Source organism: Aquila chrysaetos, chromosome 1 (genome assembly GCF_900496995.4).
Source record: "Aquila chrysaetos chrysaetos chromosome 1, bAquChr1.4, whole genome shotgun sequence".
Taxonomy (NCBI): domain Eukaryota; kingdom Metazoa; phylum Chordata; class Aves; order Accipitriformes; family Accipitridae; genus Aquila; species Aquila chrysaetos.
The window spans coordinates 32,030,288-32,058,207 of record NC_044004.1 but is presented as its reverse complement, the minus strand read 5'-3'; the positions used below and the strand labels follow the sequence as shown (position 1 = coordinate 32,058,207).

Below are 27,920 nucleotides of genomic sequence, written 5' to 3'. Positions count from 1 at the left end.
ACTTCTTCCAGTTGTATTTTTTACAATTCTTTGACTTTCTATTGTTAGCTCATTACTAATGCATATAAACGTGTGATATTTAATATTGTGTAATATTTAAAGCAGTTAGTGTTGATGGTTTCAGATGAAAATAGTCACTAGGCTTGAGAAGCTGAACTTACTGTTGAAAAAGCAGTGAATGCTTAAAAACAAGTATACAAATTGTATTCATTTAAATGTTTATGGAAAATTACTAACAGCTATGCGGTGCAACTTTGGGCCTGCTAAGGATTTAGGATAGAAATGCTAAAGGAAAATGAGTATGTAAAGTGAATGACAGAAAAATCTAAGCAGCAAACTTTTTGGGGGAGAATGAATTCAAGGACTCAAAAAGGTAGTTGCAGAAAAATGAGGCGTTCACTGTAACTTTGTCTTTTGGTTGTGTTACATGGGTTATGTCCTTTGATGTGAATGGATAGTCAACCCTAAAGGCTAATTTACAGGCCAGTGTGTCTGAGCAAGCCCTCAATGCTGTGCACTGTACACAGATCAATCCCATTAAGTAACATTTAATAGCTAGAATAATTCCAGTGCACATAAACATATTTCAAAGGCATACATGAAATAGCTGAATATATTATAAAGAAAAGTGGAATTCCTTGTCTGAACCACAGACTTTTACAAAATTCCAGTCAACCACTTACCACATGGTCAGACACTTAGCTTTGATGAATTTCAGACAACAATATACAGAAGACAGCTGGTATTAAGGGGAGTCTGAGGTAAACAAGGTTTTTTTGGTAGTTTTTACCCAATTTGGGCCATTATCAGCTCTGCAGAAGTCATCTTGTAATTGGTGCAGAGTTTTAGAGATGACATAACTGCAGCATCTTGGCTATTTAATCCAGGAAATATCTTAGTTATAATATATGGTGTGTGCCATATAAAGGGTGATCTAGCTTCCTTTGATCCTGTAATTTCTCAAAACCTCTGATTGCCATTTATTACTGCTTGCTAAGAATTCAGAGTGAAAGAGAGAGCATCCTCTATGAAGACTTTTCAAACCACCTAGAATCTTTCTTCATGTGGCTGAAAAAGAATAACTGTTCCCTTGATCAATATTTCCACTCCCCACATATTTGACCCCAATCCCAGACTGGGGGGCTTAATTTGCCTGTGACTAGGCTTCCAAATAGTTAAGCTAAGAAGTCTGATATTAACGTCTAATTTTGTAACCCTTTTGTTGAAACACTTTTGCTGAGACAAGTTCTGAAAATTCAAGGGTGTTAGATCTTAACCCAAACCTGAACTCTAAGCTTGGTTCAGTCTTATTCACACATACAAATTTTATCCTCATTCAAGATTAAGATTTTTACCACCATCTCCTCAGTCACCAATAACAGTTCTCATAAATATCAATGTGCTGTGGATTGTGATACAAAACTACCCTTAGTTTAAATTTTACTGTGCAGAAGTAATTTAATAAGAAAGTAATTGTCACTGGGACAATCCAATTTTCACATGGGAAAGAATGAGCTCTTTTCCAAGAAAACAAGGTATTTAAACTCCTTTCACTGAATATAAAAAATTAGCAATGGATTTTCTCATGCTATCATGTTCTCCTACAAAATTGTAACATAAAAAAAAATATCTCTGGCATTTCATTAGCTGCATAGATTGGCAATGCTAAAGAAGGATACATGGGTGAATTGAGGGGCAGGGGACAGCAGCTGACTGCTCTTTTTTGACAGTATGCCTCTCTTTCAGACCCTCACCAACTAAGTTGCATAAATCCAGGCTCTTGCAAAAAAAAAAAAAAAAAAAAAAAAAAAAAAAAAAGAAAAGAAAAATCGGTACAGGTTTTTGTCCTGCCTTTGTTAGGCTTTCCTTGGCCAGCACTGACTTTTGCATGGCTGCACAGAGAACTGACCCTGCTCAGCACTACCCCTTTCCCAGGGACCATGTTCAGCTGGATCCCCCACTGGCTCACTACTGGAAACTAGTGCTGGCACAAGGGGAGCTGGGGGGTGACCTGGGAGACTAAGTGAGGGAACAGCAATTTGTAGTAGAACTGTGAATTTGGGGAAAATTAAAGTAACCATGAAACCATGACCTGTGTCAGATCATGATTTAGATATCTCTTTTTTAGAACTAAGTTTTGAGTACAACTAAATACAAAACAAAGTACAAAGTTACTAAACAATTGAGTTCTGATCACACTTGAATCTTGAAATGCTAAACTGTTATTAATATCATATACAGCAAAAGTATATTTTAAATCATTGACTACTGTAAGGTTTAGTAGTGGATTTACTATACAGTAGTGAACATCCATTAGAGTTTGTCTTGGTATTAAAAGGAATCTTTGCAAGAAAGAAATGAGCAGTCTACACAATCCATGGAGAGGTATAGCCTAAAAGCTCAGCTCATTGCTAGAGGCAAAATCAAGTGCATTTATATAGCTAACAATCAGTGGACAGATAGTAAACGTAGAGAAGCTATGCAGAATACTTGGATTTACAGTAAAGCACCAGTCTTGCAGCAGTGTGGTGGGTAAAACTGGGAGGCAAGCAAGTAGATCTCTGAGCTTTGGGACTTTCAAATAATGTTTGACCACAACTTTTTCTGAACATTGTCCTTAATCGTAGGAAGAGACACTGGTCTCCTTATTCAAGGTCTTGTTCTTAGAGAGGCAGGTGCTATAAATACTATCACTGTTACAATGATTTGGGGCGGGGGTTACGTTCATTAAACCCTGCAGTAAAAAGGTTATTCAGTTTTACAAATGTTTTTCTCTATATACTAACAACTAAATCAATTGTGTCATGCAAGTCACACGCAAACATAAGTAGTGTTCTGAGAATCTGTTCCAGTGTTTTTGTTGCAGAGAACATTCTGCCTCTGAAAGAAGTAGTGCTATTTTGAAGTTCACTGTTTCTAAACAAATTCAGTCGTTTTAGAGAAGAGTTTAAATTCTCAGCTTCCCTCTATTTGTCACGAAACATCTGTACAAGAAAAGCATGACACTGCTATAACTTCTGGAAGTTTGCAATGGCCTTCATCATCCATTGCTACATCTGCCACAACAGTAAGCCTAAGAAAATCTTTAAACAATTCTCTCAGGTCACTTGCATGACTTTAAAAATCTCCAGTTAGTGCATTTTTTTCTGATGAAATGAACCAGAAGTAACACCAAAATATTTAAAAGAGATTTCCAAATAGCTTTGCATGGAAGGGTGGTCTATGCAGGGACAGAACACTATCAGTGCAGGAAAGTTTTGTATATTGCCAAACTTCTGTGAAGTTTGCTCTTCTACATTTGCAGAAAATAACTCTGCTTTTGTATTTTTGTTGTTTTCTGTACCACAAAAGTGTCCTATTTGGATTAACACTAATATTTCCCACTCTGCTAGCCATTGCCTTAGCTTTTTAATACCAGTTTCACCCTAGTGGTACTTATTTGTTCCTTTATTTTTCTACAAGCCTTATTATCTGATCTGCAGTGCTGCACTTTAGTGCTGCTGAACAGCACAACAAAGGAAAAAAAAAAAAACACAACCCCAAATTATGTCTTCCATTTTGCCCATCTTGACAATAGGACTGTAACCAGGTCTTGTCATATCACACGTAGAGCACCTCACATCGCATCACATTGCCTCACCTCTTTCAATCTGTGTTCTTAATTTAACTTTTCATTTAATAGGTTAGCATTTTAACCACCTCAGATAGTCATTTCTATTTCTCACCTGGAAGAAGTTGGAGAGTGGTTTATGGGTTTTGATTCTCATGTGATGCTGTGATACTTTCCTCACTGCACAAAAGATGTAGGTCCATTCTACGGCAGAGGAGATTAACTGCTGACTCATTTAAAGTAGGTTTTATGCATCTGGTTTCACACTTTTTGTGCCTTGATCCTGGGTGTCCCTTCAGACATGAGGTTGCTTGGACTCTGTCGTGGTTTAACCCCAGCCAGCAACTAAGCACCACGCAGCTGCTCACTCACTCCCCCCCACCCAGTGGGATGGGGGAGAAAATCGGGAAAAAGAAGCAAAACCCACGGGTTGAGATAAGAATGGTTTAATAGAACAGAAAAGAAGAAACTAATAATGATAATGATAACACTAATAAAATGACAACAGCAATAATGAAAGGATTGGAATGTACAAACGATGCGCAGTGCAATTGCTCACCACCCGCCGACCGGCACCCAGCTAGTCCCCCAGCGGCGATTCCCCGCCCCCACTTCCCAGTTCCTATACTAGATGGGACGTCCCATGGTATGGAATACTCTGTTGGCCAGTTTGGGTCAGGTGCCCTGGCTGTGTCCTGTGCCAACTTCTTGTGCCCCTCCAGCTTTCTCGCTGGCTGGGCATGAGAAGCTGAAAAATCCTTGACATTAGTCTAAACACTACTAGCAACAACTGAAAACATCAGTGTTATCAACATTCTTCACATACTGAACTCAAAACATAGCACCGTACCAGCTACTAGGAAGACAGTTAACTCTATCCCAGCTGAAACTAGGACAGACTCCCTGAGATTCAGTATGGTTGGTATATACCTGTCTATGTCATATAGCTTTCCACACAAGAACTTGAGCTCTTCTCTCCACATTGAATCCCCACCTCATTCTTTCCACCATCAGCTCTGAAGTTCCATATTTTCTTTGTTGCCTTTTTGCAGAGGTGTCCATAATCTGGTCATGCTCCAGGGGACAGAGGAAGAAAATACTCTTTGCTGAATGTACCCTCTCTCAGATTTCCTCAATTCTCTCTCTCTTCTAATGGCCTCCTCCAGACATAAGAGGGATTGGAAACTGTTTGTGTTTGGCAGAAAAGCCTAGTGAATCTCTCATGTAAACTGCTAACTTGAGCAAGGTTACCAAAAACAGAATGATAAATGCAGATTCTTCTGTCTCTAGCTAGATATCTAAATAAATGACCAGTTTTTCAGAAGCTGTAAGAACTGGGCTGATTTCAGTGAGTTGCAGGCTATTAAAAAATGTTCCTACGTTTTGTCATTCAATATATAAAAATTCTCAGGCAACTCTTGGTAATAAGCCAACCCAATCTATTTTTTTAATTAGTCTCTCCAGATAAACTTGTAATATTTACTTCTGCATTTAGAAAATGCCAAATTTAAACCTATCATCAATGTACAGAGCCTCTTTGCTGCACAAATCAGAGTGCATGTGTGCATGTGTGTGTGTTTATGTGACTTGTAAATACATAGAAATATAAATAACCCCACAGGACTCAAAAGAGTAATATAAAACTAAAGTAAAAGGCAGAAGCAGTTAAATATTTATATATTTTACCAAAAAAACACAGATGAATGAAAACTTGAATGTCTTCAAGCAAAGACCTCATGGCAAGATTTACAAGGTTAAGTAACTGGCTAAACCTGCTCCCCTCGTATGAGGATTTGTTATAATTTTTGTATAACAACACATTTCTTCCATAATGCCTCTTAGCTTTGCACAACATTTTGCTTTCAAAGAAAAGCAAATATAGGAAATATTCTGCAACCTGTTAACTGGACTTGAAACATTCAGTGGAGACTCTCCCCTCAACGCACACAAATAATAGGCAAATTGATTAAGGTATTATTAGCAATAGGATTGTGTTGTGGTTTTTTTAATAGACTGGTTTTTCATTTATTGACATCACAGTCATATTAATGAACAGATACCTTATCTAAAAAGATTGAGTTGACAGTGCAACCTGTATTCTTAAAATGCTTCATTTACTAGGGTGGCATGATAACCATTTAAGACAAGAACCTCTATTTCTCACCTGGGAGAAGTTAGTGTGTAGTGGGTTGTGGGTTTTAATTCTCATGTCTGTCTTAGGCCTGATTCAAAGACCATTGCAATCAGGGGAAGAGTCCTATTAATTTCAGAAGGCTGCTCAGTACTACTATTGCAGTACCTTCAGGTATTGTGGGGTAGAATGTCACTAATTGACTTCATAAAGGTAGTAGCCATTACCTGGTTTCTGTGTTTTCATTGGTAAACTGGAGGACAAACTAGGTTTTATAATCATTCCTCTTACCCCATCCTCTTTGCAGCATCTTCAGTGCGGTGTAAAACTGAAAGTATTGGGTTTACTTACCATTTGTAAACAATTCCTTATTTCCAAGTTTGAAATCCATTAGATGATCTCTTCTGAGAAAAGCTTTTTTTTCCATGAGGACAGTCAAGGATGAGAGCAGGCTGCCCAGAGAGGGTGTGCATTCTCTGTCCTTGGGTGTTTCTATAAGCCGACTGAACCAAGCCCTGAACAGCTTGGTTTGATCGCACAGCTGGCCCGACTTGAGGAGAAGTATCGTCTAGAGACCTCTGAAGTCCTATCCAACCAATTAACCTATGATAAGCCTTATTTTGTTCTGTCCATGTACCTATTCTTTGTCTCTTTCAAACCTTAAGACTGACAAAGGGTGAGGAAATTGAGGCAAGGAGATCACAGGTGGCGAGAATAGTTTAAGCAAAGTGTCCTAAATGCCACACTGGTTCTCACTATAATATCATTTGTGTCCTCTTTAAAAAGTGTACTGCAAGAAGTGTTAAAAACTATCACAGAATCACAGAATGGTTGAGGTTGGAAGACACTTCTTGAGATTATCTGCTCCAAGCAGAGTCCGAGCAGATTGTCCAGGACCGTGTCCAGTCAGACTTTTAATATCTCCGTGATGGAGACTCCATCTCTGGGCAACCTATTCCTTTGCTCAGTCACCCTCACAATAAAGTTTTTTTTTCCTTGGGTCTAAATGGAATTTCTTGTACCTTAGTTTGTTCCCATTGCCTCTTGTACTGTCTCTGGGCACCACTAAGAAGTGCCTGGCTCTATCTTCTTACTCATCAGATAGATCCCTCCTGAGCCTTCTCTTCTCCAGGCTTTCTCAGCCTCTCCTCATATGAAAGATGCTCCAAATCCTTAATCATCTTCACTGGACTTGCTCCAATATGTCCATGTCTCTCTTGTAGTGGCAAGGCCAGAACTGAACCCAGATGTGTCTCACCAGGGCTGAATAGAGGGGAAGGATCCCCATCTTGTCCTTTTGGCAATGTTCTTCCTAGTGCAGCCCAGATACTGTCAGTCTTTTTTTGCCATGAGGTTGCATTGCTGGCTTATAATTATCCTCACCTTTGTGTTTCCAGGAGTGTCTCATGTCTTAAGGCAGAACAAATCGCAAGTTATGAAGTATACTAATGGGCCAAATATGTGAAAACTTTTGTGTCTGTCATATATTCAGTTATATTTCCCTAAATCTGGCCTTGTGTCTTATGTCAAAAAGGAATGGAGTGCTTAACTTTTTCATTTTGTTTTTATGTTCTATGCCTGCAATCCCTCCAATATAATGAAGAATAGGACTCTAATACGGTACTGTAGAGTGTAAAATTTAGAGAAAGATAAAATTCTTAGGTATTTTTCGAAGCTTGTGAACTGTACACTGCAATGTAGAAGGATGAAAATTACACATCTGATTTATACACCTGCTAGTAAAAATCAACAGATTAATTCCAAAATAGCATATTTTGCATTATTCTTTGTTTTCAGTTCAGATGAAAACCTTCACAGTATAAAATCAGTGATTTAATAACTTTCTATTTTTCAGAAAGGATACTTTTTAGCAAGGAAAGACACGAATGAGTAATTTAATGCCATCTGCAATGCATAGCATTAATACAAGATTTTAAGCCAGTCCAGCTGGCTGCAGATCAAGAATACCAGACAAAACTCAGCCAACTTTTTCCATAAAAGATCCCTTTCTTTTGTGGGTAATCGAGCTCGCCTTGTCAGTTGTGCAATGGGCTTGCCTCTAAAAACCGAGGTCTCCTTTTCAAAGAAATCATGAGCATCTTGACCCAGGAGTGCCAGGGAGGAGGGAGACTGGTGGTGCCCTGATGGCCCTAACAGGGGGCTGCTCAGAGCAGGACATCCTCTCCCCTCCTTAACCACAGGGGAGTCCACTGGCACTAGTGGGGGTCTGCTCTGGTCTGGAAACCAGCAGATGCTTTGAAAGGGAACACTTACAGCGAAAGTGGGAGTGATTCAATCCCCCTGAGGGTATTAAGAGAGAGCACAAAGTTAGTTTTATGTACTAACTACTCTGCACAAAATTTTTGCTGTGAAAATTAAAATAGGTTTTACTCTTAACAGTACATACTTCTTTTCAGAAGGTATCCTTTGCTTCAGCTCTACTCAGCTGAAAGAGGTATGTGGGAAAAGGGGCTACAGTAGAAAGAAAAGTGTGTGTGTGATGTAAAACAGTGGCTACAGGAGAAGGGGAAAAATACACTTAGAGAAATACAGGGTTGAAGAGAAGTGAAGGGATGTTTGTTTTGTTCAATTGTTTTGCCATGCCCTGATAAGACAAAATAGGGTATTAAAACCAAACTTAACTAGTGTTGTACTCCTTAACTGATTTCTTTTGTTTGAGTAGGTTAAGATTATTATAACATACTGATAAGATGGATAAAAAAGTGTTGCAACCTTAAAAAAAAAGGGGGGGGGGGTCTACTTTTTAGAAATACTCTGATTAATGCTGCCTTTGTACAATGTTTGTTGTTTATCCATCAAACATTCAAAATAAAAAATATAACATTGCACACAAAGAACATTATATTCAGAAATTGCCAGGTGTTCTTCATGCAGAATGCTATAGGGACATTATGTTAATAAACAACCTCAGTTTGTAAATGCAAGCACAAAGCAGCTTGGTAGTAAAAAGACAAACAAACACTTGAAGACGTAAGAGTACACAGGAAAAAAATAATGTTATTCTTTTCAATAACAATATAAGCTCAAAAATTATAAAAGTGTCTAAAAAAGTGGCTGAATCTCATCCGCAACCATGTTCTCAAAAATGTTTTCATTTTATTAACATTGTTTGCTGATGATAGCAACAAAGCTTGTGAACGGTTTTCCTTGCAAAAACGTTTGGATTTCTTTTAATATGACCTTAACTTTGGGGGTTTAATACTTAATTTAAGAGTAATTCAAGCATCCTTCATTCTGGAAACAGTTACAATGCTTTCTGTTCTAAACATATGAATACATTAAACTTTAACTAGCTCCTTTATCACACCAGTGAGGGTACAAATGAAAAGAAATATTGTTTTTTCCAGTTCATGACCTAAAGTATTTCCTTTTTGTGTGGAGACATGTTAAAAATAAAATCTCCAGACAAATAACATCTCAAGTTTGACCTACTGTATATGTTTGTGATACATTCCTGAATTGCCCAATGCAAATGCCTGAAGGCAGAAATTAAGGTTGTAAGGGCAGTCTTTGACCAGGTACCTTCTAATGACTGAGTTTTGACTTCATAATGGTAAAGGTAGGATTTCTGTATAATTCTATAAATGTAATTTATATTTTAGCATTATAATTTGGAAGGTAACTAGCTATCAGTGGGGAAAAACGTGAAAGATTGGATGCAAAGGAAATACTGTGTTTTCAAAAGAAAACAAATGAATTGCTAGTATCTTGCTGGCTTTAGATCATATCACACTTCGGTAATAAAATCTCAGTATATACACACAAGGGAGATACAAAAAAGACAAATCAGCTATAAAGCCCTTGGAAATTTATTAGATAATATCAAGGCTAAAACTATCTAAACATAAATTAATCTTATAATAATATTTATTTAGTGTGTTGTATTGAATTTCCAATTCAAGATTAGCCTTTTTTATTTGTATGTGTTAAATTTTTGGTATAATGCTTAGGTTTTCATGTATACAATTTAATAGTGCCCTGGCCAAACAGAAGGTGATTATTGTGTTATTCAGTAAATTGTAAAAATAGAAACTATAGTTAAAATGTTAAAACTTCTCCTGACAAGTTTGATGTCAACAGCAGTCAGAGCCACAAACCATTGCTAGGACTTCTGAACAGAATAGCTAAATTCCATACAAATAATATTATTGCCTTCTGAAAGCAGTGTTTGCCTGCAAAGCCAGCCCCTTGTGTCAAGCCTGAATATCACTTTGAGCAATATTTTGCCACCTCTTCGTTTCAGCAGATTCTTCTCCAGCTTTCTCAATCTGCTACATGCAGAGTAAGCTTATACTTTTTTGGCAGGCTAAGTCAAACAATTTGCTTGGGGAAAATTCCAGATTTTTTTGTCTTCATATAAAATGCCTGTTACCTCTCTAGTCTGAAAAAAAACCACAAAACAAACACTTACACACCCTCATCACCACCACTCATTTTGTTGTGCTGTGGCAATTAACTTTTGGGTTTTAAGTCAACTGTAAATTTTAGGTTGATTAGCTTTTCCAGTGGTATATTTTCAAGCAAAACTAATAGAAATAAATACACAGTTAGAGGACTGGGTAGGAGGCTAGTTTTGGTAGCAGCACTGGCCTTCTCTGCATGGGTAAACTGGCTACAATCTCACCCACCATGGAAAACGTAGCCCCATGCCACAAAGGAGGTCATGTCTCCTTTGTTAGCAGATCCTCATTTGCTCAGTGGGGCCTTCTGCACCCATGCAGATTAGATGAAATAACTGTTCTGACATCTGCAAACTTCAGACATCAATTTAACATCAGTTAAAAAGAAGATGCATGGAGTTTCAATGAATCATTCGGCACATCATGTTTTCAGTCTGAAAGAAAGTGAAACTTAACCCATTTCACTGATTGCTACTTTGTTTTGAGGTAACACGCTCTCAGGATCATTCTAAACTCAGTTCAGGTTCATCAGGAGGTCCTGCAAATTCATCAGCTTTTTCAGCAACCCAATCCAAAATATCATGTTGTGATAAAAAAATGAAATACACAGTTTTCCTGGATTTGGCCTTTGCTATGAACATTGTTCATAGCTCTGCTATGGAATGACAGATTTGTATTTCTGCTTTTCTAACATTTAGTTAACTAACCTTCATCACCTCTGTCTTCATATAAAGACCATGTAGCCCATGTTTTATATGAGTGTTTTATCTATACAGTTCCTTTAATTCTAGCAGGAGTCATTTCATTCATGTTTTGCAACATCTTTGAAGCAGTCTACAAAAAAAACGGCAACAAATCCTAACTAGAGAAGTTGCTGCATAGCCTGAAAAACAGTTTAATGATTATCAAAAAGGTTGATTTGGGTATTTATATTACCTACTTCTTGGACACAATGAAGTAATTATATCATCTTTGTTTCTCTTTTTGGGGAAGGATTTATAAAAATATTATTTTAAGTGAGTTAATGGAACTTCCTATTTTCTAACTTCCTATTGTGAAAATCCATACAGGAGCCAGTGGAGGTTTTCATATTCCTGAATTTTGAGGCAGGCTAGTTGGCTAACATTTGTGTTAACTCTCTATATAAAGGGGAAAGAGAGGGAGGAACTTCCCGAGAGCATTATTTAGTCCATCTAACTGAAGACCTTGCTTCAAGTTGCTCTTTTGAGGAACTTCTCTGTCTCCATTTGCTACAAATGGAGAATAGGGAAATAAGCTGCATAAATTAGGTGTTTAAGACTGTGATGTGAATATCCCTCATTCTTCTCTCTTTCCAGTCAGAGGATCTACAATGCTGTGTTTACTATAATGTTAACATATCTCATATATATTAAGAATTTCAAACCAAGACAGAAATGTCTGCCAAGAATTGACAAAACGTAGTTACGCTGATGAGTTCCACAAGGAAAAGTAGTTGTGGTTATCCTCAGCTGGAAAATGGGTTCTGTGAACTTTCTTCTCTCCCATTTCAATCATACATTACCCTTCATAATTTGTATTTGCACAATCAAATTAATTAACCTGGGGTGAATATTTGGAGGAGTTTTTAGACTTAGTAGCTCTTTAAGGAGTATGTGTATCAAGAAAATGGTAATGATGCATTTGGACCAAACAATTGTGCTTTTTTTAAAATTTAATTGCTATAATGGATGTATATTAAATATTAATATAAAATGTTTTCCCAGCAGTAAGTCAATGCTCAGGGAATTGATTACACAAAACAGTGTTTTTCCAAAAAAAGAGAATTTTCTGCTTATTATTCAATGTACTTTCATGCCAAATTAAGAAACAGAGCTTTCTTAATTTAAGCTTATTCTTTCCAAGTAATGCCATTTCAGATTTAGCAACTGTATGTTCTGTTCCTTAGGAAATAACAGAAGATCGGGATCGATCACGACTGGATTCAATGGTGCTGTTAATTATGAAACTGGACCAGCTTGACCAGGACATTGAAAATGCTCTCAGTGCAGGCTCTTCCCCATCCAGCACCCCAACATACAAACGGAGACATATACCTGTAAGCCAGTTTGCTTAATCTTTCTTTTTAATCTAAGTAGAATCTGGTTTTACTTCACCTTTTTTTTCTTTCAGTCCTCACATTTATCAGCTCCTTGGTTTCTGAACTAAAGCTCTTTTTGTAAAGAATTTGTCTTGTATTGTTGTTTGTATGTACGTTTTGAAGGAGTGATATTGTCTTCCATTATTTCCTTTTGGCATCATTTCATAAATGAGAGCTTCAGAGCTCCCAGATGAAAGAGAGGGAGATCAACAAGATTTAGAAAATGTCTGCCACTCTAATTATCACTTACTATAAATGCAGAGTCAGCACAGAGTCAGGATCACACCAGCCTCAAAGCATATGTGTATGTGTCATTTGACATTAAATAGAACTGAAAGTAAGTCTGAGCTACAGGTCTTGGTTTTCTGCTAGCAGGAGGGTCCATGAAATATTTGGCAGAAACACACTTAGGAAATCCTCTGTCATTCAAAATAAGATTCTGGGCAGAACTGTGGACTCTATTTATTTAAATTTCTTTAATTATTTTATTAATTTAAATGCAAGAATTCCTTGCTGAGAGTAGTCCAAAGGGAGACTGGACAGCTTGCAAACATGATTGATGCGTTCTTTTTTTCCGAAAAATGTTTACACATGTAACTATGAAGAACATGAAATGGCTGACCCAAGGTGTTCTCATGCAGGCTTCCTACTAATTTCACCCACATGTGCTCCAGCTGGTTTTCAATTTAAGAAACCTGAGAAATACTGCCCCAAGATCTCTAGACTAACATTCAGGTCATTTGTTTTTGTTAGTGGTATTTTCTTTTAAATAATGAGGGGGTTTTCCTATTAAAGCCAGACTTCATTATTGCTCTATAGTCAAGTGAGTGGTCTGTAGGTGAGAAAAGCTGTATTTAAATTTCAGTGGGTTTGGTCAGCTGAAGATTATATAACATATAATTTTTAAAGGACATAACATAATTACCCTTTTAATAGTTAAATATTTTCTCCCTGGATATCAATGTTCTGGCAGTATCTCCTTGAGCACTGATGCCACAGGAAAGGTGAAATACAATGTTAACATCTGTTCTTTATATCTCACCAAACTGTGCCAGCATTTTACCTAATTTCTTACAGCAATAAAGGGAGTTGAGGCAGTCTGTATAAGTAAGTCTGCATGATAATCAGAGGTGGTACCTGTTTCCATGCTGCAAAGCAGCCATCTAGAAAGACAGACAGCTTGCATCAAAGGTGGTATATATGCTATTTATATACACTAATTTTCTAGGAATGTTTGAGCCTTTAAGTATTATGAATCAGAGAATCAAAAGATGTGGTTTTCAGGACATTTATGCATTGTGTTCAGTCTTGTATTGATTTTATAGTAACAAAGCATTTGAACGTAATGCAAAACCATGGGTAATAGGGTGTGGAGCATGGTTCTGCACTGTGGCAGCATGGCTCTGCGAAGCAGACCCTTCTAAGAACAACTGTACCCAAGCTGACTTCTACAAAGCATTTGCACGGCTCTGCTGCATTTCCCAATGCTTCACATTGCAGAGGACTCACTGGCAGGAAATATCTGAGTCAAATGCATGGTCCTACCTACAGTGCAGCTTTGTCTCTAATTTCTAACCGTTTTCAGAGAACAGCACGCTTGCGTAGTTGGTGTAGAGGCACCTAATTGGCAGCTTCAGTTTGGAGACGAGAGACTTAGCAGGAATTAATGAATCAAAGGGTTGCCATTTCTTTCCAGTTCAGGAGCAGAACCAGAGATGTCTCTGCCCCATATTTCACCTACTCTAGAAACTTGGTATTAGGAAACTGAGGCTTTGCCTGTACAGAGCTGACTGGGGTTAATAGTTCAGGCTTTCTTCTGTGTACTGTGTAGCTGTATTCACACAGGCTGCACCTTGGCTAATAATCCTGACAGTATATGGCTGGTTCTACACATAGCCAGCTCTTTGCCAGACATGTGTCACAATTTATCTGCAAGCAGTATAATCCCTGCCCTCGCTCTATGCAGTAAATCAAGCATGCACTATATTTTTACTTCCTCAACAATAAAATATACTATATTTCTTCTTCTTTTTATTCTCAAAAAAGGAATGTAATCAGTGTCATTAAAAGTAAGGGCATTTTAACCAGAAATAGCATTTGGCTGATAAGTGCCTGCTGATTCCAAAAAGCTAGGGAGCTGTACCTCTGAATTGTATAAACTGCTGGATAGTGATGTCATTTCAGCTGTGTAATGGCTTACAGATGTTCACTGAGCTTGCGATGCTGCCAGAGACAGAAGGTGGGAGCACACAGGAAATACTGAACATCAGAGAGAAATGTCAGACTTCTGCAGCCCCAAACTGATTTTTCTTACCTTGCATTCTAACATATAGGGGAATTACGGCTTTGATGTTAGTGGTGATTTATAATTTCAGAACAGCAGCTAATGCAAACCACCACATTGAAAAGGGCAGCAAGTGAATATGTAGGTAATGGAAAAGAATAAGGGGAATTACTCTTACACAGAGAATTAAGCATGTATATTTGAGCCTATTTAATACTACCATTATTTAGAAGAACTAGATTTTTATTTCATATTCACATTTACTAAGGAGACTTGCAACATTTTTTTACAGGATATTGAATCTGGTTCTGAAAGTGGAGTGGATGTTGCTTCAGTAAGTCACTCACAAACAAACTTGTCTCCTAACATCCATGCTCCTGACCCAGCATCTCCCTGTTCAGTAGCCAGCTCTGGAGCTAAACCAAAGGCTGGGGTGAGTACAAAGATTATATTTTCTTAACTTCATTCATGATATCAGATCGGAAGGGAAATAAAGATATTTTATACTATTCATTACATGGATTGTACAAACAGTATGTGTGTGACGCTGAAAAAAGGACTAATAGCACAGGTTGTCTCAAGGTGCCATTTGAGTGGCAAACAATCCTAGAAGTTTCACATTTAGAAACACTATTATCAGCTGATGATTATAATAAGCTTAGTTTTTATGTGAAAAAATAAATTAAAGGAGTTATTCCATATTACTTAGGAAGATAAGGTTTCCTGAAGTGGTATCACTTAGAATATTTCCTAAATCTCATGGAGGGTGCAACCAGTGAAAAAGTTGAATCATGTAGCCTGATTTATGATGCCCAAACCCAGTCACCTAGTCCTCTTGAGAGGCTAAACTGTTGTCTACTGCAAGCAGAGGTATTACCCTACTGAAGGGAGAATGTCATTCTAAGGCCGAATTTGGCAAGTGGTTTCACACGCTGAGGATGGCAGGGAAGCCACTGAGCAGACAGACCCTTTTCTGCAGGTGCCAGTGCACGCTCGGTGGTGAGGCAGGACAGGTCTGAGAGTTTAGATATGGCAAGGAGCCTCCTTCTGTATCCATTCGTAGATGCATATAGCTATCAGGAGCATGGTCCTTCCTTTTGCCATTGTCCATCTACTGAAGAATCCTTCTTCATAAAGCTTCAGCCATCAGCATGCGCAGAAAAGCTTGGATGTCCTAGGAACTCCTGACATACTTTCTGTTCCCTCTTGCACTTGCTATTTCCACTCCCTCAAGAAGCACAGAAATCTAGACTCTTGTAAACTTTGCCTAGGCTGAAAAGTCTTAGCATAACTCCTGCTCCATCTGTTCACAAATTTAATTGCTGCTGGTAACCAGACCAGCAGAAAATCTGGGATAAAATATTAAAATATAAAGTGTGGTTAGCATAAATATATATGTTTACAAAAAGTAAAATAGATGCCAACTGTCATTTACTGCACTGCAATAATGGTAAGTTAACTAATGCCTTCGATTGAGGCAGTAACAAAAGTTCTAATAAACATTTACATTTAAGATTGTTCACTTGTACAAAAATAAATTCACTTGTAATTCATCATCAGTGCATAGCTATAGCAAATAGAGAGCTCTGCACTCTGTCATTGCGTACAATGCAACACAAATTCTCATATAAGTACATATGTTATGCTAGAAGGTGATATCCCATTTTGCAAGATCCTGAGAAGAGCACAGACACTCTCTAAGGTATTAAACAACCCCCTTAAATTTAGGTTTCTCTACTAATATTTGGGGAACTCTTAACACCTGGCTTTGTAGAAGTGTGGGTCACTTCCTTTGGAGTTAGATATTATGTGTTAATTCACCTTTAATAAGTATTTATTTGACTTTTGCTGTGATGGATATATCACTCTGAACATATCTGTGAATATTGCTTTATTATATAATTTTTAATGTATATGATTTTGCAGAGACCTTTTTTTTTTTACTTTGTAGAGTAACTGTGAATATCCAAAAAATCTCTGCTGATGTGTGGGTTGTAGGGGTACAATACAGAGTCCTGTTTTTTTAAATTTTTTTGTAAGTGAAGACAAATTTTCTCCAAACTCAACTCTCTTTCCTAAAGTTTTGCAGGCTGCAACTCACCGCAGTCTATAGTGGGATTTGCAGATGGGCCTTTTTTGTAAGTATGTTCAGACAAAGACCATATTTTCATTTTTATCATAGTAGGTTTGATAAGTACAAAAATGTGGATCATTTTTGGTTGAGTGTAGATCTCCTTCAATTTGGGAAAAACAAAATCCTCTCGGATATTTTTTTTATTCCTTTTGGCGTTGGGCTTTCAGATTGTTTTGACTGGGTACCCTTCTGATCCACAAACCGAGTGCTAACGTGTGCTGTGGTTTTAACTGTTCAAAACTTCAGCTGCCTCCCTACCTGCAGTCAAACTTTATTTGAAAGCATTGGTTTTCTTGGAACACACTAGGAGAAAATAACCCTGCATTCTTACCTTTCTGTATCTCTACCCCTGTTGTTCATCTGGTCTGCATGGCTAAATAGTCTGCTGCTAGGTGCTTGACTGCAATCCCATACTAGTAGAAAAGAAGTTCCCATATTCTTCTTGTTGTGTTTAGCTCTGGGCTCTACTCAGGATGAATTTTTAAAAATGGTATATTGAATGGCATGCCCAGAACAGACATCAGGGATGCCTCTGTACAGAAGATTTCCATGTAGAGATCTCCTGTGAAAATATGCCAAGTGTGGTGTTCGATCCGTAAGGGAGACTGTTCTCATAGTTTCTTTTTTTTTGTCAGACTAGCTGGTGTAGCAGTAAATTTATTCTGTACTGGAAACTCAGCAAGCTACATTTTAATGGTAATGGACTGTTTCAAAGATTTTACTTCCTTTTTGGTGTTTGCAACTGCAGATCTTCAAGGATTGCAGATGCTTAGTCTCCAAGGACAACTTATTTTGTTGTGTTTATTAATAATATGTAAACAGGAGTACAACTGCAATTAGTTACATTATGGAATGATATGTGATATTTTTAAACAAACTGTAGCAAACTGTTGACTGCATCAAAATCAGACTGTACAATTAAAACACAGCATCATGTGCAAACTGAAGGGGTGGCAATAATAAGGCAGGGAGATATGGGTTCAAATCTAGTCCCTGATAAAGAACTTGTAAAAGATATTAACTACACAAGTTCTTATCTTACAGATTGGAAATTTGTGTATGGACAAACTATGTCCATTCATGTTAATTCAGCTTTATATGGATTTAAAACAAAAAATTTCTAACAATGTCACAATGTGCCGGAATACCCATAAGCAGAATTTGGTTTGATAATCCTAGGGGAAATGATTCATTCATTGGTTTATGGAAAAGCAGGACATTTTAAATTTTCATGGGTAGATTTTATGAAATGTTAAACAAGGTTTCCAGTAGCAGAGATATTCAGAATTGTATTTAAAATTCAGTATCAATTATAATTTTCTTTGCAAATTAATAGTAGATATTCTTTTAAAGAAAATTGGAGGGGGCTGTATTTACATACACAAGTTATTTAACATTTCATAAAAATTCACTTATGGGTAGTCAAATCCATTCTTGTCAGTATGAATGCCTGTGTACAGTACACATATATATAATCATACACATGCGTGCACGCACACACAGAGTACTCCTTACTGAATAGAGGCATGACAAGGAAGACCAGGATTCTCCCCAGAGCACTATAGAAAGGTATTTCTATAGAAAGGTTTTTTCAATTATCTTGCAGGGTGCAGCATGAAAGCCATTGATATGCAGATGTAAATGGTATTTTGGGCTTATGAGAAGTTCACAGTTGAATAACATCCAGCCTAAATTTAGGGTGCCACCATTATATTTCACAGTCAGGGTAAAATAGCATAATATGATCAATAGAATGTTTGGTCCACAGTCTAACAACTAATTCAAAATATCCATGTTTGGCAAGGTGCACAAATGGATAATCCTTGTGCAATAAGGATTCACATGATTGAACAAGTACATTTCCCACATAATTTAGGATTGGACAGTAAGAAATGTTTTTGGCATCTTTATGTTACTTATGTTTACAGAATAAAGAATGTTCATGCTTCTATAATTAGCACATCTCTACGTTCTGGGTTTTTATTCACCAGTCAGTCTCCAAAATAGACAATGATTTTTGAATATTAACACTTGAGGATATACACTTGGCAAGCATTAATCACATGAGAGTTGAAATCAGCTTAAAAACCATGAAATCAACAGGCTTTTGCCCCAATGGTCATGAGAAACATTGGAAAATGGGAGTGTCTGGTCTGGATTTGGAGAGCAAGGAATGTAAATATCCTACATGTTATTACCTTCTACAAACTAATGCCACACATCTGGACACTTATAACATTGTTCAACAATAAAGACCAGAAATTATTTATTTCTAAATTTGCCTTGATTTTTATAAAAACAATATGTGGCTACAGAATTTAAAATGGATTTTAATAACAAAAGGTAAGTTACAATAGCCTTCTCCAGTGCCCAGTTAGCTAGCTAGTTAAGGGAAGCTTGAATCAATCATCATTGTCTTTTTTTTTTTTTTTTTTCCCCTAAATATAAAAAAATTGGCTAAAGGACAATAGCAGCTAAGGCCTAAAGGTTGTGGCCAAATTTTTGTCCTTGAACATCTGCTCTGCAAAGCCCATCTATTTTCTGTTCAGGTGAAAAAAACCAGCTGTGATTATTTTCTACTGCTTTTCTTGGCAGTCCTTTTCCTTTTGCTTCAACAGTATCCAACTTAGCCCTAATCACACTGTGCAAAGGTAATCAGAAATCTGTTATCACCAGAATAGCTGGTATCTAGGAGAAGATTGTTTTTCAGGTTAGCTATAAGGACTTATTTAAAATGTATTCATTTCTCAAAGTGATTTTAGGCACCAGTTATGCCTGCAAGTACAAAATGACCTAGTCAGGCTGCGCACTGGAATGGGATTCAGGTGCAGCTACTGACTTCAGTGAAGCCCCGGATGAGCTCAGGAGTCCACTTCCACAAATCTTGTTACTGCATTGGGACAAAAGGCTGTATTATTTAGATGACAGTTTTCAAACTGTTCATTTGTATCTATTAAAATAATTTAGCCTTTTACATATGCTTTTGATTCCTATTATATTTTAAATATTCAGCTATTTAGAGAAAGCCAAATCATTTTGTGAAGAATAATTTATAGTTTGTAGATTAAGAAATAGAGTTCAAGTTTCTTGCTACTTTACCACACTGTTTTTTAACTTATGAAAGAAGCTAAAATTTATGGTAAGTACAAGTAAACCTTGATTTCAGAATTAAATACTCGTAAAGAAGAATTATCAGCAACTGTTTGAAATGTTTGCATTTCCCACTGCATTATGTTTTATAGTAAATTCAGTGGATTATGAGGTGTTCAAACACACACAGAATATGTCAATGAATTTGTGCAGACAAATTTTTCACAGTGGGTCATGCCACCTGAAAGGTAATAGATTTGGTTGCTGAATCATACCTGTATTTTATATTTACTTATTTATTTATTAAAGTCCTCATACCACTTTTCTAAATTTTGCTGATATTATGGTGTTTCTTGAATTCTTATTTTACTCATTCAGGCAAAACTGGAAGTTATTCTGTTAAGCATTAGGGAAAAAGACTCTTATTATGCAACATTAATAAAATATTGTTTCTTTAAAACTTGAGAATTTTTACAAATAGATGAGAAAAGACTTCTCAGGATCTGATGATGTCTTTAAGTTAGTACTGCCTTTCATATCTGTGTTTAAAAAAAAAGTTTTTTAAAGACAGTTTTTAGAAGACAGGGTGAGACAATTAATTATGAAAGTAAATTTTAACACAATCACATTTTCATTTGAATTCTAACAGCCTGTTATTTCACCCTACAAAAAAGGTTTTTTTCAACACATAAATTACCATGAAGCTACATTTGCCAATCATGTAGTATATAACAGCAGAATTATGCTGTGTTTCTTACATGAACCTCTGAACATTTTTCTTTGACTCTGGCTTGCTACCCAAATGAATCTGTACTCTGTTTTGAGTATAACTGCCTATGTTAACCACAAATGTATTTTATTTTTTCTTGAATGAAAGAAGCAAAAAAGTGTAAATGGCAGAGGTGCTTTTTGTTCTATGAAGTCTTTTAAGCACCATAAATCTTACAGGTGAGCACTTTTTTTACAACAAGAGTAAGCTACTCGTAGAACGTGAACCAAAACCATTGAATCCAATTATGACATCTTTGACAGTGCTGCTGTGGTCAGAGACAGTTTCTCTCTCTCTTTTTCCGTCCCTCAGTATTGATTCCTGAGTGACCAAAGTGTATAGAAATTAACAGTGCAGTAAAAGGTTTGCCATTTTATATAGCTGCAGTGTGACCCAGGAAATACATGTATTAGGCTGTCCACTTTTGTGTCCAAGTTCGATCCCAACACAATATTGGGAATCTAAATAAATACCCAGCTTGTGAAGTGCTAAGCGTGGAGACTTCTGAGTCTTTCCAATATGTCAAGTTGTACATTTACATTTCTGTCTTTTCTTTCAACTCATTTATAGCAGCTATGCTTATATACAGGTTTTTTTCTCATGTTTTCCTCCTTTCTGTAGAGTTGCTGACACTGTCTTCAACACTGTATCAGTCCGGTTAGGTACAAAAACCAGTTTTTATAAGCAGAAGCAAAAGTTTATGACTTCTTCAGCAGTAACTTTGCTAATTGTACTGTTTCTAATGTTCAGTACATTTTTTCACTGCATGCTGCCATCTGCTGCCTCGCTCTTGTAAATGAAGGGCACTGGGCAGGGGACATCAGGCACTTACACCACGTCAGGCAGTCATGCCAATTAGAACATTTCTAATTGAACATACATACTTTTGTCTTTAAAAAAAAAAAAAAAAAAAAAAACCAACGGAAAAAGCTTTTCATCCTGTACAGATGTATTCTAAATATTTATAAGATAGACTAAAGGTTGACATTTTTTTGTGGGAATGAAGTTTTAATGGAAATAATAGTGGATGGGGATACTTTCAGAAATGTTAAAAAATTTCCACTTAGTCCTAAAAAGAATTGATTTTACAATAGCAGAGGAAAAGTTCAGCTCTTAATGGATTTAAGATGTTTGGAAAATTTTTAGATTAATCCCTTGAACTGTAAGTTTCACATTAGGAATTCCTCATTTTGTATTCACACATGCAATAATTTATTTGTACATTAAGTGCTGGTACTCATAAAAATTATATCCCATTTTCAGCCAGCTATGTAATTACTGATACAACATAACATCACAACTGCATGTGTACCACCATAGGAGACATATGGGTTCGAGACAATTAAGTCTGTTATACTGGAGTGCTATGGTTCCTCTTGGCATGTTGCTTATTGCTTCAAGTGGACCCAACTGGGAGAAAAAAATACTGAACATTGCACAGTCTCTCTGGAAGATAGTTTCTGTTTTGCAAAATCCAGAGTGGTTTTCATTTTTCTCATTTTATTCAAGCCTCCTGTGTTTGAGAATAGGAAACTACTACTTCTCTGTAAGAAAAATTCACAATAAGCTAATAATCATACCTGAAGTTGACAATACTCGAGTAGTTCAGTAGAAAAGTGTGAGAGCAAGGGTGTATTTATATTTAAAGGTATTGTGCTTAAATGTGTTACAGTCTAATGTATTATGGTTACGTCTGCCTATAATCTAACAGGCTAAGAGGTCAAAATTCTTCAAGATCATCTCAGACCTGTGAACACATCTTGCATCTTTTCCTCATGAGCAAAAAAAGCTGAGGGAATTATCATTTCTGGCCACTTACAGGAATGTCACTGTGGTAGGGAATCTAAAAATTGCAGTCCGGACTCTCTGACATCCTGTTTGCATTTGGGCCTGGGCAAGGCGGTTCCCAAACCCCTCAGAAGGGAGGAGCAACCCATGCTTCGCACTACTATTTCTTCACTGCAGGTCAGACTTACTGATACTTGGAATCATATCTGTTATGTCTTGCACACCAGCATTGCATTTATAAGTACTGCCATATCTACGTTTGAGAAACGGAGACTTAAATCTATGACTGGAGGAATTTTATTGTGTTGCTCTGAGGACCAATATCCTTCTATGTAGCTTAAATTTAAATACTCAAGGCTTAATAGCAAGAAATGATCTATGTTGTTAAATGATCACAAGCAGATGCAGAGAAACAGAGCGTTCCAGGTTCTCTAAGAACAAATCATATGAATGTCAATCATATGAATCATATGAAGTCATACAATTTAAAATTTCAGCTTCAGTTTAGTTTGTTTCTTTAAACCTCATTCTACAATCAGTTAAATGCATTTTCTCACAGGAGTAAATCTGTTTAAATCAACAAGACTGTGCATGTCAGAAGTGTCACATGCATGAGTAGGTGGATATGTTTTTTGCAGAATTAAGGCCTTGTGTGACAGCTAAAAGGTATAATGATCAGAATTAATTACCACAAGGACACAGAATACTCCTCCCAATGCGTGTGCCTGGTATCTTAAAAAAGTACATATAGAAAAATCATAAGTGACTTTTCCCAAGCATCAGGAAGCTACCCTCATGCCTACTATGACTATGTTGAAAGAGTTGACTCATGCTCCATTGCTTAATAAGTAATGGTTTTGAGAAACTCACCACATGGCAGCCTGAGTTTGCATTCAGGCTCATCATATAAATGAGAGTCATACATCCTCCAGTTACAAACAAAAGTGTGATGCCTAGACGAATTGCTAGTGCCCCATCTTACAAAAGTCAAGAGAGTCAGTTCTATGTGTCAGGTATTTAACTGCCACAATGTACCAGTAAGATAATATTGTAACTTAAGTCCTACCAAGTACCGTGGTCTAAAAAATGTGTCAGGCTTCTGCATAAAAATGGTGATAGGCTGAATTTCAGTGAAGAAGGTGTCTGGAATACAGGTATATCATAAGACCTGGAATGTGAAATACAAGAGTTCAGGCTGATACTCTAAATTACTGTGAAACCGGAAGAAAAAAAGATATTTTCTATTTAGCTTATGAATAGAGAAGTTCTGGGGAAAAAAGTAATAAATAATTATTCAGAACAGTTCTTTGGATTTCAGTACTTTTTCAAAACTAATGATTATGATAGCCAAAGAACCCCACTTCACCAAGTTCATGATTTTCCCCCTGATTTACTGCTATGCATCTCAGGATTTTCTAGGGAACAGCTAAGGCTTGTTCTAGGAACAAGCTAGATATTAGCAAAAACTTTTAGGAAAAATTGTGAAGCTTGAGTATTACTTTTAGGTAAATTTACCACTATTTTTAACACAAAATGTACCTTTTGATGCAAAATTAAATAAATATTATGCCTTAAGTATTGCAAAAAGCATTTGTTACCATAGGTCCTTATTCCGAATAACATAGTTCTGTCCTTGCTATTTGAAAACTGGTATTAATGAAGATTCACGTGACAGTTTACTGACTTGGGTTTTGGGGGAATGACTCTATAATATCTAACAAAAAGATTGCTGTGTATAAATAAATCAGTTTTAATTAGTTGTTAGTCTATTTTTCAGTTTATATTTAGAAATGACACATTGTGACTTTGATAACCAGATGCTTTGACCGGAAAAAAAAGTGTAAGTGAATATTTATAAGTCACCTATTGACTAGCATGTTGCTCCCAAAGCATTGTTTATATTGTAAAAGGAAAGAAATATGCAGACATCAATTTGCAAGTGAAAAAAAAGTTGGTTTATCTACTATCCATGGATAAAATAATCTGTTTAGTTATTTGCACCCCTTTCAATCAAATAGAGGCCTCTCGTGTTGACACACTTAGTGCCAGGTGCCTTGTCTTCCTTCCTCCAGGGGTTTGTGGATATGCATATACTGTCTCATTTGCTAGCACCTTCCAGGTGAAAATTATAAATAAATTACTACTTCTAAAAGCTATTTGTAACCACTAGGTTAAAGGGTTAGTTTAAATATTACAGTGATGGAAACAGTGGGTGAACATTGACATTCCCTTAGTTTAAGATAAAGAGCCTAAAGAACTTTCAGAACATAGCAAATAGTAAATTTTAGATGGGCTTGCGTCGACACTAAGTTGAATATTCTTTTATCAGCCATAGGCTGATTTTGCAGATTGGCAGTGTTGAGGACAGGGATTCAGCCTTTATTAGATATAAACCTGTGAAGGAAGCAAGCAAAATCACACTTTATGTAAACTTCAGTGTATTTACACTTAAAAAAAAAAAAAAGTTAAGGCTTATCTAAAAATTTTGTTCTTCATAAGTAAATCTTTCTCCCATATGAAATCAGGAGGAGAAGGCTCAGTTTCTCTAGCCATTCAGAAATGGTAGGTTTGATAGAGTGACAGAATATCAATGTCTTTTTTAACTTAAGTCTGATAAGAAGCTGGTTGAGTCTGAATTTTTGAGTTTGCTGGGGTTTGCTTTCCATGCCAATATGTTCTGAATGTCAGACAATATGTGAAACGTTCCCTTTTTTTTGCCTGATAAGTTTAGTGCAAGTCTCTCTTCTGTGCTCTTCCATATTGACTGAGTTGAATCCTTACCAAGTTTCCCCTTTTTTTCTTGAAGTTACTTAAATATGTTTAACTGTATGTCAGTATGACATTTTAACTTTTTCAGCACCTGCCAAGAAAATCTTACATGACATTTACATGATTGTGTTTTTTCTAAAAAAACTTTGTAAATTTTCTCTGTCAGCATGTAATCCATATAGTGCATCTCTGCATTGAAGAACTTGAATCCCATAATCCAGCTCATAATTGTCGTTGCATGCATGAGCAAAGATGGACAAAAATTTTAAATCACTGTCAGTTAGAAGCCTGTGAGTGGAAAATTGCTGAAAAAGATGTAAATTCATTCGTAATGTCAGTGGCATAAAGAATTTATTTTCCCTGAAGAAAAACAAAATCCTCTAAGAACTAAGCAGTTTTATTAATACAATTTTTTATTATTGTTGTTTAAATTGCTGTAATGCAGAGATGTATACATCTGAATGGAGCTGCATTAGTTTGGGTATGAGCCAACACTTCCAAAATTGATCACTGAAGGAGATGGTGATTGGTATAGGTGAGGTAGGTAGGAAGTAGTCACTACTTCTTAAAAACAAAGGATGAGTTTTTTTGAAGGTTAAATCTGTGGAACTTACTGATATTTTGGAAGGTAAAAGTAAATTGGTCTCTAAAAGTGTTTAGACATTTTGGGGGGCAAAAGTTTATAACTCATCAAATCAGCAGATAGAAGGTTCTGCTCATTATCATTACAGTCTTACTGTCAGCCATATGATGAAATCCTAATGCAGGAGTTGATTTGACTCAAAAGCCACAGTTTGCCAACCTCTTCTGCTGGGCCTGTTGTTTGCAGTACATGCATGCCCTATAGCTGCCATTGGGATTGCCATATTTTTATACACATCCTCTAATCTACTGCAGGTCTTGGGGAGAGGAAAATAGATGGATCCGATACAACCATAGGCATGCTCTGAACCACAGACAGCTGGACATGGAGCCCTTACATGGGCTATTCTCTTACATGGAATCTATTTCTTTTGCATAGAGCTTTATCTCAATATAACTCATCCTACTTACACATGCCTTCTCTGTTTCATGCCTGATAGAGCATTTCAGAGCAACTAATAAATGCCAAACATTACTAGGAAACTCTGTTGAAAAGAAGGAATCTGAAATCTCCTGTTAAAATTCTAGTGAGATATATTGCATCAGTTATTAGAGCTGTATATCTCACCATTTTTAGAATTTTGTCTCCTTGAAAGGAAATAATTGGAAGACATGGTGGGGGATAAATTTCACCACATGCAGAAGACTAGCATAAGGATTTTTAATGATCTAAGTTCTTAAAATAGTGTTGAAGAACATTTTGCTGTGTTGAAATGAGCAGAATATATTCTGCATAAAAGCCTTTAATAAACACCATGGAAATAGAAATATTCATAGATTTGTGACTGTTTCCATCCTGTTCAGTAATAACAAGATATCTCAAAATCTCCAGAACAAAGGCAAGAGGGTTCCAGAAAAGATCAGTAGGTCCCCTTGCTGGACAGTATGGAGTGGAAAGGGAGAGGGCTGCTTGGAGACTGGCTGCAGAAAGCTAGATTGCAGATTTTCTGGGAAGTGGGGCTAAGGGGCTTTAAAGCTGTGAAAAAACTTGAACTTTTTGCCAGTAGACCAATAGGTGACAAAAGGCTGCAACTTTATTCAGTCCAACAATGTTGCACAAGACTTTCAGCTAGGATGAACTGTTGTTGGATGCTGAATTGTTGGCTAACTTGTCATTTGCCAAGGGCAACTTCAGTTTTTGTTTTGGATAGCTCTATGAAGAAATCCTTTGTTTCTCTATCAGACTCTATCAGTGCTTATTACATCTTGCTAGGAATTAGATCACTGGGAGAGCAACAGTCAAACTAAATAGCACAGATTGAAAATCATTTTGTGACTGAGAGCCATAAGACCCTTACCTTATCCCTCAGCAATTCAAGAGAAGGGAAAGCTCAGAGTGGTTTGAAGATGGAGAAAACAGTGTCATTGCAGGAGTTCATTTCTAAGGTAATGCTGGTTTAGAGGTGCAGTTCTGTCCCAGGCAGTACTGTTTTCTTTCTCTTCTTTTGCATGACATTCATACAAGGAGGGGATTCAAATCAGCCAGCTTTCCCATGCTAGTACTGTCACGCAGAGCAGGCGAGATGCACTATGATTGCAAGTATAACAATCACATTTGAGCTGCTTAAAAACTACCAAGAAACCTACTGCTCTGAGCATCCACTGTGCTAATATCCAAAGTGATAATAACTATTAGTGACCATTTAAACTGATATTAAAAATATTGTCCTGACAAGATTGGAATTGTTCTATTTATTATAAAGTAGTGTTGCTGTAAAACTGTTTGTAACTCATCTCCTAATATTCATATCCAAAAGTTTGGTGCTTGATGGGACTTTGGCCCATGTTGAGACGTTATGAAATTTGAATGCCTTTTGGCAGAATTGTATATATAAAAATAGGAAAGAACAGAATGATTTTGAAATGATGCTTTACTTTAGCTTAGCTATGCTCCCGAGTCCTTAAAGTGATCTTTTTTCTGTTTCTTCTTCTTTTTTTCTTTTTTCCTGTTTTTTGTCATCTTTTTTGTTTCTTCTTTCTTTTTTCTCTTTCTCCTATTTTTTTTTTTTTAGTTTTCTCCTTTTTTTCTTCTGTTTTGTTTGACTTTTCAACCTTCCTGTATTTTTATTCTGGATTTGCATCTTGCATTAAAGTCAGGACAGTTATTAACACTAAACTGTACCCACCCTGCTCCAAAGTACACTTTGTCCTCCCCATGGTCCA

The 27,920-nt window shown here is 36.7% G+C and overlaps 1 protein-coding gene across 1 annotated transcript in view; it reads left to right on the top strand.

Moving 5' to 3' along the window:
* DLC1 (DLC1 Rho GTPase activating protein) overlaps window positions 1-27,920 on the top strand; it is a 214,807-nt gene that overhangs the window by 29,779 nt on the left and 157,108 nt on the right. The window contains exons 2-3 of the mRNA XM_030017058.1: window positions 12,090-12,239; window positions 14,858-14,998. Coding sequence (XP_029872918.1) covers window positions 12,090-12,239; window positions 14,858-14,998 — 291 coding nt within the window. The remainder of the gene's footprint in view (window positions 1-12,089; window positions 12,240-14,857; window positions 14,999-27,920) is intronic.